General features: G+C 39.7%; 1 protein-coding gene across 1 annotated transcript in view; it reads right to left on the bottom strand.

Moving 5' to 3' along the window:
* LOC115246405 (chondroitin sulfate proteoglycan 4) overlaps positions 1-13,078 on the bottom strand; it is a 38,225-nt gene that overhangs the window by 6,548 nt on the left and 18,599 nt on the right. Inside the window, exons 4-9 of the mRNA XM_029825214.1 lie at positions 10,434-10,650; positions 5,782-6,373; positions 5,215-5,469; positions 3,813-4,010; positions 2,678-2,879; positions 2-2,201 (exon numbers count right to left, since the gene is read on the bottom strand). Coding sequence (XP_029681074.1) covers positions 2-2,201; positions 2,678-2,879; positions 3,813-4,010; positions 5,215-5,469; positions 5,782-6,373; positions 10,434-10,650 — 3,664 coding nt within the window. The remainder of the gene's footprint in view (position 1; positions 2,202-2,677; positions 2,880-3,812; positions 4,011-5,214; positions 5,470-5,781; positions 6,374-10,433; positions 10,651-13,078) is intronic.

Raw genomic sequence — 13,078 nt, forward strand, 5'->3', positions numbered from 1 at the left:
GCTCTTCCCTTCTACAACGGTGAAGCTCTTCGCCTCGATATAGAGTTTTTCCGGCACGATCACAAAGTTCACGCTCAGACCTCGTAACCACGTGATACCATTGGTAACATCTATAACGAAACGATCGCTCGTTTGATTAATCACCGATTGAACGTAAAAGACGCGACCGTCGTTTATCAGACTCTGCTCGAAATGTTTTACCGCGTTGCCGCTGTACTCCTCCCTCATCTCCTCGCTGTGCTCGTCGTGGATCTGCAAATCTAGGTAGCCATTCTGCGGCCACTCTCGCACGAAATAGACAATTTCGGTCGATGATATTTTAGGATGCATTATCTCGAGACTCTTCCGACTTAGCAGGATGCTCGTAGCCTCCTCGACGAATATCGTCTCGTTATTTTGGATGACCAACGACTCCCAATAACTCTCCGGATAGACATTGATCACAAACACACCTTCAGCCTCTGCACTCTTAACAAACACCTTAAATCTGAAGACGTCCTTTGTCATGGAACTACCTAGATGCTTGTATGACACAATACCATGCTTTAAATCATCCTCTGTAAAAGTATTCGACTCTCTATTATGCTTCAGCAATATACCATGCTTCGGCCTCTCCCATACAGTGTACTTGATGTCTTTTTCTGTGCAATATACGTTTGTTTCTATCTCAAGTTCTTTCGACTGGAGCACCACGGATTTGTTAAATTGGACAACCAAACCGTTGCTCTCACGCAATTTGATATAGGGTGGACTGGCTTGAATTTCAAGAGCGCCGATTTTGTAAAAGTGACCGTCGGTGATACCGAATTCAACTTTTTCGCGTTCATCCCCTTGGTGCCGAAAGAGTATAATACCGTTGTCGATGTCCTGTTGCGAAAAGTCGCGTATCTGTACCGAAGGATTAGTCACTCTATATATTCCGCTTTTCCGGGTATCTCTTCTATTATAAATAAGTTCGCTTGTTCGAGTACCAACATCTTTGTCTATGTAAGCGAGATCCTTGTTCGTTATCAATTTTTCGCCTTTTGATACAACATGAAAAATTCTATTAACTGTTCGTTCCGGTGGATTATCGTTTTTCATAATAATTTCAATTCGGAACTTTCCAACGTACATGAAGTCCACGGAATCCAGAGATACTGCCACAAACTCAAAGGAGTCCTCTTTCGTCTCGGAATCATCGTGCACATAATATACTGTTTGATTCAACACATCTTCGAATGTAAAAGATGAGACATTCTTTTGTCCTTGCGATCTCGAGCTATTTGCGATGGAGAGCCAACCATGATTTGGTTTTATTGTAAGATTGTACATCAAAGAGGATACATCATATTCCTTCGGATTCACATGTGTGATCTTCAGAGGCATTTTCGAGCCCTCGTCAACTTTCAAATTTTCCACGCCCTCCAGCGATTTGCTGTTCTTGCCAAGATAATATCGGAATTTCAAGTTGGCGTGTATGTCGACGCACTGAGGTGCATTAACCTTGAACATTATTTCGTCGAAGATATTAGAATAAGATCGTTTGAATAGACGGTAGTTTAATCTGCTGGCCTCGATGTCTTCCTGCGTGAAGGTACTAGCTGGCACGAGTTTACGATCGGACAGAAATAGATCGCCGTATCTTGGTCCCATTGTAAGAGTAAAGACGATCTTACTCGGCGATGTAACTAGTGGATTCGTCTGGTATCTCAAGTGATTGCTCGTGATAATGACGTTCGATATGTCCGTGAGATTAACAGGCATCCTTCTGGTCTCCTTCAGCTCAAGATCGATGAAGGTAATACGGAAGTCGTACATCTGCTGCGTCTTCACTTCGCGCACGCTCGCTTGGAATTTAAACTCGTCCTGATTAGGGCTACCGACGTTATGAAGATAACGAACAGTGTTCAATTCCATGTCCCGGTTTGTAAAATGTTCGACGTTCATCCAGCTGTTAGAGATATCCCTCAATTTTTGTAAAACACCATAATGTGGCGGTGAGATAATATCGTAACGGATATCGATCGTATTGTCATCCGAATTCGTGGCGAACGATAGATTTGCGGGTGTCAGGTAAGAGAACGAACGGTGCACTACGACGAGACCGGTATTGTGTGTCAATTTAATTTGCAATGGGTAAGCCGATACGCGCAGGTACGCGGGTTGACTGCTCTCGATGCCGTCGCTCACTTGTAAGCTCAACATCGCGTTCGTTTTAGCTGAAAGATTAAATATATTAGATCGACAAAAATTTTTGATAAAATATGACATTAGTATATTATCGTGTCTTTACGTGTATATTAAAACTAAAAATTAATCGTGTAAAAACGAAACAAAAAGACAAATAAATATGCTATGCTTAAAAGATACAATGCGCCTTGAGCGATGATGAGCCATTACCGTTTCCACGATGCACGTAGGCAATGAGACCTTGCATTAATTCAGCCTGCGTAAATGTGTCGATAGGTCGAAACGGATAAGTAACTCTCTCGACGTGTCCAGCGTCGGTATCCGCTCGTAAAACTGTATAAATCAGCATTTCCGACGGGGTGTCGGCGTCTATAGCCCATATTAATTCCTTGGTCAGTGTTTTTCTTGTACCCTGCGAATGTAAAAACGAAACAAAAAGACAAATAAATATGCTATGCTTAAAAGATACAATGCGCCTTGAGCGATTATAATGATGAGTCATTACCGTTTCCACGATGCACGTAGGCAATGAGACCTTGCATTAATTCAGCCTGCGTAAATGTGTCGATAGGTCGAAACGGATAAGTAACTCTCTCGACGTGTCCAGCGTCGGTATCCGCTCGTAAAACTGTATAAATCAGCATTTCCGACGGGGTGTCGGCGTCTATAGCCCATATTAATTCCTTGGTCAGTGTTTTTCTTGTACCCTGCGAATATCAGAGTTTTTCGCATATTTTTGATGAAATTACATCCGGCGAATGCTGTATAGACATATTGAATGAAAAAACGCGGCGAATCGGCGAAAAATTGCGCCGTTGTTTTCGCACTGACGTAAAACGCATCAGGCGAGATAGCGAATATACATCTCAATTTATATAACAATCAGTTTTCTGTAATCGAAGAATTGAAAAAGATGAATCGATATATATGGATATTAAAGAAATCCTGTTTTTATTTCAATATTATTAAGAAATATCTAACACACGTTCTTTTGTGTGTGTCAATCTATATATTTATTATCTATAATATTTCTGCGAGTTATAAAATCTATGTATAATATACAATTGGTTACAATTGGAGAGTTAGAATTAACAGTTAACAGTTAGAATTATTTACTAGAACTTCAATATTTGCTGAAATAACTGTAGCATTGTTAGCATATCGGGATCAGCTCGATATATGCGTAGACGAGATTAATCCACCGCAAATTACAATCGCAATTACAATTTCTGTCTTCATATCGCGATTATTCCTGTTCCGAGAATATGCATCCATATGATATATGAAAGAAACATTCGTTACGCGCATACATGATATATGCGCATGCATACCCTCGAACTTATACGCGCGGTTAATTAAGAGCGATGACCGAGAAGAGCGAGCGAGTTAAATCGATTTCGCTGCTGCTAAATTGCCACGTTCTACGAAGATGCACGAGCCACAAGTAAGCTACTATTTCATTCGGCCCTCATTAATTGATTTAGTTGAGTAGCGTGAACTGGTGGTTTTGTTTCGGTCAAATCGGACGTGCTTCGAATTAGCGCAGTGACAGTGAGAAAAAAATACATCGCGTAAATAAGCGCCTCGAAATGAAAAGCCAGAAAAAAAGGGAATTTATACAGTTTATTTTTATGCCTTACTTGGGCCAGACGCAGTACTTTCACGGTCGGTATCTCGAACAACGGCGGGTCGTTGACGGAAGTGACATTGACGTAAAGGGGGAACCTGAGGTGTCCTTGGAGGTATCCTGGGAGTGTATAGCCTGTCCCAGCCACCAATGTCAATTCCAGAATCATGCTGTCCTCTGTGGTTTCGCTACCGTCATGCATGTACTGTATCTGTCGGGGCAAGTCAATTATCGTAAGGATAATGCAATCAACATCCTATCTAACGTAATGCGGGGTTCTCTCATAATACATAGAAAAATTAATTTAGAGAAAACTTTTAAACTTTTAATTGAATGTTCCTTAGTAGATATTTCTCTGAATCGTAAAGGGAATAAACGATGCGTTAATAGTTGCGTTTTCTGCATTTGCATTGTTCCGCAATGTAAATTTGCATACGAAAGAAATCGCGCGAGTGTCAGTAATCTGCCATGTATCGTAGATATTATTAAGAGACAACCTTACAACGAGGAACGTGTGGACTTTAACTTGCGATAGCTTGCCGTTCCACGAGAACCTCGAGCGGCAAACACACACTAAGTCATGCTATGGAATCAGAATTAATCATGGGCGAGTAGATCGGAGCACCCGACTCGTGTTATCCTTTCTGGCGTTTGATCTAACACTCGAGATCGACCGCGGTGGAAATTAATTAGAGCGACCGGGGTTTAAGTCGATGGTCGTCGATTAGCATATCGAGTGGGCGTCGTCCCCGGCGTCGATCCGAGTCGAGACAGAGGGAAGATGCGAGCTTTTTCTCCCCCTTTTTCTTTTAACGATTAGAAAGCAATTGGCAGTAACGGCGAGCGAACGGGCGCGACGGTAGATAAAAAACGGCCGATATATGATCTCTAACAAAAAACCATTAATGAGCAGTGGCGGAGCAGTTTATAAATAGGGCACTGTCGCTAGATAAATTGAGTGTGGAGTAGTGGAGGAGTATAGGCGCGAGCGAGTGCACGACAAGTCGGCCGACCCTCCGTGTTCCCGCCACCAACGATTCTAAAGTTAGTCCTTACAGCGTGTGCTATGTATAGCAGCGCGTGGTCCTATGACGAACTGGAAGAACACATGACTTTCCACGGCGCCTTCTACGGTCTATGGGGATCGACCGGCCGGCCAGCCTCTCGAAGCCGCATTTAGTCACCTGATATTAATTAATGTCAGGTGCACGCCGACCGAGTTTCGCCTCTTACACATGTCCCCGCAAACTCCTCGGCAATTTCGAGCTTTATCGTCACACGTGTAACCGACACGTGGACACTAATATCGCGGCTATTGTCGCCATCGCCGGAATTACGTCTATTCGAGCCGAGGAGTTCTAAGCGCGGTTTAACGTTAATTCGAGAATTTGATAAATTAATCGCTGGCTGATTACCTTAGCTTGATTGATATCTTGCAATGTAAAGGAGTGATCGCTTCGGGATGTTAAAAGGTCTAACGCCAATGTTCCGTAAACTGGCGGTGTCACTAAAGTGAAAACGACGCCGGTTTCTTCCACACCGTATTTGGCAATATCCAGTATCATCACGATGTTTTCATTCGTTACTAGCACGTGCTCCCCCTCGGAAACTAGTAGAGGGCTCAACGAGAGAATTTCTAAGTTTACAGGCAGGGTGGTATTCGAATAGATCTGCAAAAACGTCATATCGTCTTTTTATTTTATGCAAGTATTAGTCTTATCTAAATATTAGCAATATCTAGTGCGTTTAATCTTCAATATTAAATATTCCGATGAAGTTTATACGGATAGAGCTAAACATCTTAACATATTGATTACATAAGTAAAATAATCGTTAAAAAGATAATCTATATAATATCTTGACTAAGTTAGTCACGCATATATCCATACGTTAGTTGCCGGTGATATAATTAACTCGTAACCGCAACGTAACCCTCGCCAAGTGGGCGGAGCATCATTGAAACTTGATTAAAGTTGATCTACCTTGTAATCCTCGTAATTTGGTGTGATGCACAGCGACTGGTCGCAGTTGCACATGAATGAGTTGACGCCTAGCTGCATGCACGACGCACCAGGTACGCAGGGATCGACCTCAATGCACGGGTATCCCCAGACGCAACCCACGACGATACCTTGACTAACCTTGACGTCCGGTAAACCGAGATCCTTGTTGTCGAGAATCATGTTTCGTATACAGCCTTTGTAGCTCACATCGCCGGATCTGAGACCCTTGGTTAAGGCTCGGGCGCGTTTATTCAGTTCCGTGCCGCCGATGTACAGGGTGTCGGCTAAATCGAGGAAACGATTGCCGCCGGATGGCAGGGCCATGGTTCTCTCGTGATGATCGACAGCGATACCGAGGCCGCTCGGATTAAAATCCACGATTACGTTATGCCATTTACCATTAGCTACCGTGGTGCCGTGTGTTAGCTCGGTTGGACCGTTTCCCTTGTTCATCAGCAATCGTATCTTACCCTCGAACAGCTCGATACCGAGGAAATCGGCGTGGGACGATTGTCCGGTGTTGTAGAGTAATAAGCCGCTCTCGGCATTAGTCTTCAACTCGAATTCCCATCTGCAAAGAATCGTCAGAATGGATTGGCAGGAAACTTCGTTACTATCCCGTAGAAAAAAAACAAGTATCGGATGAATCCGATATCCGAGTTCGAATCAGAGTCGTTCGATTTTACGATGCTTTAGTGGAGAGAATATCTTTCTGAGTAATGCTGTTGATACTAAAACAGTGTTGACGGTGGAATAGCGGAAAATTTCGATACTATTGCGTATCTTAGTAATCAGATTAGAATTTCGTGGTTGATTTCTTCGATTCGCAAGTGCTGCAATCGATGCAGCGAAGCAGTAAAAATACTGAACGAGAAACTTTTACGAACGCGAAAACGCTCGACTGGTCGAGCGTAACGCAGTCGAACGATTTATAGCATTCCGTTATGAAATGAGATAACGGACTTTCTTTTGGAAAAGCGAACCGTAATCGAGTTGCAACTAAATCTTAACAAGATATGCAAAATTCTATGAATCTGAGGGATATAAAATAAAACAGTAATAAGAATTCGATAATTTGTTGATAATTTGATCATTTAAATTTTTATACAAATATTGTTTCTACAAGATAGTTATATGTTTTGTTATCCGTTTAATCATCGCTTCTTAAACGGTACGATGTTCAGATTTCATTGCAGAGCGCGATTAAGTAGGCAAAACATTATTCGTGCAACACGAGTTAAAGTTAAACGAACGAAACAATGCAAACGATGGTAGAAGAGAGAAAAGAGAAGATTGCTCGCCGTGAATTTATAATTGTAATCAAATCAAATTTCGCTCGGTCGACTTCTACTCGGGAAACTTTGGGACGAGTGATTTTCGTATCTTGTGCACGAAGACGCCACGACTGCTACGAACACGAAAGCCGATTATTTACTTCAGCGGGCGGATTCATTGCTTTTGAAATAACAGTACAGCAAAGTGCTACAATAGCAGTTACAGATGCGGACTAGACTTTTATCATAATATAACAGAATGCGATAATAGTATAAAATATAACAATAGCAATGTCTACCGAGATACTAAAGCTTGTATAATAAATATCAATATATTTTATAGCAATATTTTCTAACCATAAAATATTCTCAACATATTCATTTTTTTGTCATTGATATCACGACGATTGTCACAAATCTTTCCTTATTTTCTGCATGTTTTTCATTTTTCGCTAGTGATATAGTAAAAAGTTTAATATGCAATGTTAAAATATATAAATTTGGCACGAGATGCTACCGCAGGTCTCTTGACACACGCATATTATAATTAAGTTCCGAGCCAAGTTTAATTGCGTGAATCACAATTATCGGGAATTATGTCATCGTTTAACTCTGTTAAACGGAATTAATGAAGATGCCCGATATGTTAGTACGTGTCTTACTACCCAATACAATTCGCAACGGTTGTAAGCAAACGTGTACCTATACGAATTGTAAACGCAATTAGTTGTTTACGTTGGAGATGCACTAAGGATGTTCTAGTATGGTCCGTTTGTGTTTCTACGTTCCTCATTCGTCAATGCTTCAGTTTCGAAAGCGCAATGTACCGTGTGTTTGCGAATGCTCTTCATACAATTACAATCGATTTTCAAGAAAATAAAACGCTCAAAGAATTACAGCGGTTGAAATTAAGAGAAATCTATTTTTTAAGAAATCTTTTTCATTTGGCTATTTCAATCTTTATTGATTTAAATTAAACAACAACATGGTATACAAATATTATATGTAACTTGATCTACGCTAAATGTAATAATTCCACGTTATAATTTTGATAAAAAAATCGATAAATCAGATGAAACGGATAAACGTTGGACGGAAATTGCAATTATCGGTTTGAATAGAGATAACTCGAATATCTGTACAAACCATGCTTATACACACGTGGCACTTGAATCTTTCAGATCAATTGAACGCGAAGAGCATATGTCGAAATCTTCACGGTCCATCGACTTCACGTAGAACGCGGAAAGGAAGACAGTTATTCGATTCCGTCTGACTATCTACTTATCCGTTTATCGACGGGACATAGTATCGTGCGTACATACTTGTGCCATGCGAAAAAAGAGATCGCAATTTTCCTCAAACATTTAATGTGAAAAACCGGACCAGTTCTTTGTCTAGCTTTTAGCCGGATTATATACATGTATAACGCAACAGGTTCCAACATTTATTTTCTCAGATAAGTGTTGAATTAAGGTACTCTACCCGGAAGTAGTGTGCTTTTAATTCGGGGCAACAAAAGAGCCGGAGTATTTACGTCCGGAGCTTCCGCGATCCCACAAGACACGTGAAACCGTGCGCGCAACCAGGACTTAACCACCTGTATATGAAGACCGGTATTAACCGCGCTTACCCGATGCACACCGCATTCGTGTGAAAATGAAACGTTTTTCCGCTTCTTAGTGCACTTCTAAATAATTCTCGCGGAGACAATGTAGCGAAGACACACTCGGCTCATCGAGGTTTTTAGTCTCCTCGGACGTGCTTGGCATTTTCGTATAGTAGTCGCGCGAATGAAGCATGGAATGAATCTGCATTTTTGCGCGAAAGATTAATACCCCTCCCCCCTCCCCTCTAAAAAAAAAGATAGAAACATAAATTGTAAGCGAAATATATTCTGCTATATTGTTAGAAATGCATCTTACGGTGAACGTACGTTTTTTAACATAAACATCGCTGCTCTTCATCTCTGTTGCTTTTAATTTATAGAAACAAAAGCTTTGGAGAGATCGCGGTTCTATTCTGAGATATTTCGAGAAATACTGGAGATCCGCAAAATCGTAATGCATGCAATCTTTTCGTAGAAAACTTGCAATATGCATGCTTGCATATATTCATTCAGAGATAAAAATGACGTGCTTACGTGTCTTAAAAACTTTTCAACTCATTTTGAAAAACACGCTGTGTACATATGTATTTTCAGTTATAATTTATAAGTCAGCTTTCTCTCACTAGCAAATATAGTGCATATTTTCTTTTATTTAATATTAATATAAAAACCTCCCGGATTATGCATTTACATATGTGGTTTAAAATTTGATAATATAATATTATTATACATTCTGTGTTAACAGAGCTTATATATAATGAAATTATTACTCTATATATGGGCTGTATGAATTTATCATCTAACAAAATAGCACTCTGTTTGTATACATTGCGATATTCATAGTGAAAATGATAGTCCAAGATTCTATGTATTTCGTGAATAGTATTAATTCCACAAACGACTATTCGCGTTAAGTAGCTTTATCATTATGAGCTTTCGAGTCAATCGACTGTCCTCATCTCGAAGTCCTTGTTCTATATTGAAAAGAGAGATCAAAGTGTTTCTATTGACAAAGTGTTGCTGCTTGTCTCGTTGCGAGAGTTACGACAACGTAACTCTCGCGATTGAAACAGTTGTTTCCGAGCTTTTCGAGACGATTTAACAACTCTCCCACGGGTTTAATGCTCGTTAAAAGCTGCGCGAGAGATGAAAGTGGTAGGAATCGCGTAACATGAAAGGCCTTCTCTGACCGATGGCTTGAATGCGGCGTGGATGTAGATATACAAGCAGGGGAATGCGAGTTATGCGACCTCGCCGCCGACCTCGGTGAAACGGATTTCCCGCGGCATTACCATAAGATATTGGATTCGTGAACCAACGTATTTATTTCACGCGATGGTGCGCGATAGAGTCGTCGAGTAAAACTGGAACATATGTCTCGCAAAAAAAAAAAAAAAAAAAAAAAAAAAAAAAAAATAGACAAATAAATCGAGCTTGCACGAATGTTGAGTTTTATGATGTCTATGAAATTTCTTTTCAACTTGCATCATTTTTGAACAAATTTAAAGCTAAATGATAAACAATGATAATAAAAGTAATTAAATAATAGTGCGCTCGATGTAATAGTTTAACGAGATACGAATATCGCACCCCTTCTTATATCGATATAAACATTATCGAAATAAAGCAGATGATATGATTTTCGTCGTGACAGTTTAATTACGTTTTCCACGGTCTCGTAAATGTGCACGGCGATGGTAAATGGAAGCGTATACATTACAACGGAAAGCGGTACTTTTGGTATATACCTTGAACCGGAGCGCGGAATGGGGCGCGGAATGGCGGCGAAGGCGCCGTCCTCGACGAAGCTGACTTCCGTGCTCCTCGTGGCGTCGAATTCCGGTGAACAACCCCACGTTACGGCTGTTGCCTCCGACTGGCCCCTCCTCGACCTGGCGGATTCTATAACTTTGGCGCCGTTGTAGATTATGTCAGCCATGCATCCTCTCAGATAATCCGTGTGCCCTGCGAATCAGACGGACGAAAAATTTTAGTCTCGCAGATTATCCTCGATACATAACATTGACAATGAAAAGGGATAGAAAAGCGTAATGGCGATCCGAATTTCGGATGCGTTCGCATTTGAATAAATTTGCAAAATATGCTCGCGCGTTTTATAGATAGAGCTTCGTATGTGGTGTCCATTAAACATTATATTAATGAGGTCATTATTGATTCGTGTCGCTTGAAACGTTACGGTAGAAATATAACCAGGAGCGATTTCAATTCCAGATGAATATGAGTTTTTAAACAACAACAGATATGGATGTTACTTTTTATTCTTCTATATAATTGATGGATCGTTTACTACTAGTGAAACTAAAATATATTGATTATAAACGATCAATTGTGGCATATTTAATATTAATCGCCAGATAATACAATCAACACACATAAGCATAAGCGATTTTTTATCTCAATAATTTTTTTATTGAGAAAAGATTGTAACGAAAGAAAACAGGTCGACTAGATTTTCTTGTCCGATTTTATTTGATTGTCAGAGTCGAAGTGTGTAAAGCATTTAATATCCAATTTTATGGAGAAATTAAAATTTCCTGAAACGTAACGTTGTCATGCGGAGAAGCAAATTATATATATAATGTGGTTACATTATAATTATATATATAATTATATATATAAATTATATATGTAATATATAATATAATGTGTGCGCGATCTACTTGATATCCATAATAGATTCGTCGAAACCAGCGGTTTCGCGCCGCGGGCGGTTTCGCTGCAACACGAAGTTAATTGTCTTCGTGTGTGACGAGAGCGCATCTCCGGGTAAGTTGGTGGATTACCCTCGAGCTACGGCGTGTCGTGTCAATGGCTGCTGAGACGGCGCTGCCACTCTGCACGCGACAGAAACCGACGGGATACGTGTATATAAGCGGCCAAGAGCAAGCGTTTATTGGCACGCCACGGAATCGTGGAGACAGTTTGCGACGGAATACTGGCGGTTATGCTATAAACCAGCCAGTCTGTTTACTACGTTGTTGCGGCGTACCGATCGTGGTCTCGCAACACCGTCGTCGACCTTTTTAGCTTTTTACATAATGCAAAATTTTATTGATTGATAAGATGTTTTGGCGCATGGCCAATCTTCCATCCTCTCCCCTCGTCGCGTTGTAGGACAGCGGTTTACGCGTCTCTAAACACTGGCGATGGATTCGCCCAGCATGGATGCTGCCACACGTCGGAGGCAAAATAACGATTTTCGGAAGATAGATTTGCATGGGTAACGGCAATGATATTTCAGTCTATTTTGATGAACCACGTTGGCTTTAACAAGCATTGGTTTTATCGGATCGTGCGCTAAATGGAAATTTTCTTTTTTTTTATTAAATTTTTTCCCGTTCTCTTAATTTAAAATATTTTTATTACGGCATTCGATAAACGTTTAATTATAGATATATTAATAAAAAATTGATACCCCTGTAGGAAAATAGAAAAAATACGAATTTCATATTTATGAGAACATATACATTCTATATACTACATGGGAAAAAAGCAGCGGATAGAAAAATTATTTTAATCGAGGAAAAAAGGCGAATTTCTCGCGCGATATAAACCAAAATATTTCACGAACTAACAATCATGTTGAAAAAAAAACTGTAAAATCGATAACAAAATAGATCATTTTTTAAATAGTATGATTTTATAAAAATTTGTAATTTATATTTACATAATAAAAAAAAAAGAGATTTTCTCTCTCTTGTATAGATATTAGGATCTTAATATCGACATTGGAATATATATATTTTTAATGATTTCTCAACTATCAAATATACGTTGTGCGGCGAGAATATTTTCTATATTTCTACGAAGAGAGTAGCAAATGGCGGCGGATAAGTAAAACCCACGCCGAGAATCTTGCAATCGATTATATAAGTATATGCTTTCATTGTACAATTTTGTATATATATATTATATATATAATAATAATAATTTGCATTTAGTATTTATATTTAATGTTGAAGATATGAAATTAATTTTAAAATAGTTAAGCAACTAGAAATGTTATCTCTTTGTTAACATAAAGTGGTTTTATTTAATTTCGATAGAAACTTATCTTGATATTTAATCTCTAGTACATTGAAAAGCTCGAAGTCAGAAAGGAAAGAGTTAAATCTTCTGCAGAGGAATCTATTGCAAACTGCTTCAAGAATCCTATAACTCTGCAAATAGTTGATGCTATTTTCGGGTCTTCTGCAACCCTATACAGAGTCTGTACCGTAAAATGAATTTTGCACCCTCCTTCGAATACCAGGAGGGGTTGTCTCTCTTTCTTTATTCCTTGACTCGAGAATTTAGCGAGACTCATGCCAGAGAATTAATAAGACCTTCTCCAAGGAGTGGGCCACAGGGTACAAATGAATTGTCATGAATA

This window comes from Formica exsecta, unplaced genomic scaffold (genome assembly GCF_003651465.1).
Source record: "Formica exsecta isolate Colony F162 unplaced genomic scaffold, ASM365146v1 scaffold149, whole genome shotgun sequence".
Classification (NCBI taxonomy): domain Eukaryota; kingdom Metazoa; phylum Arthropoda; class Insecta; order Hymenoptera; family Formicidae; genus Formica; species Formica exsecta.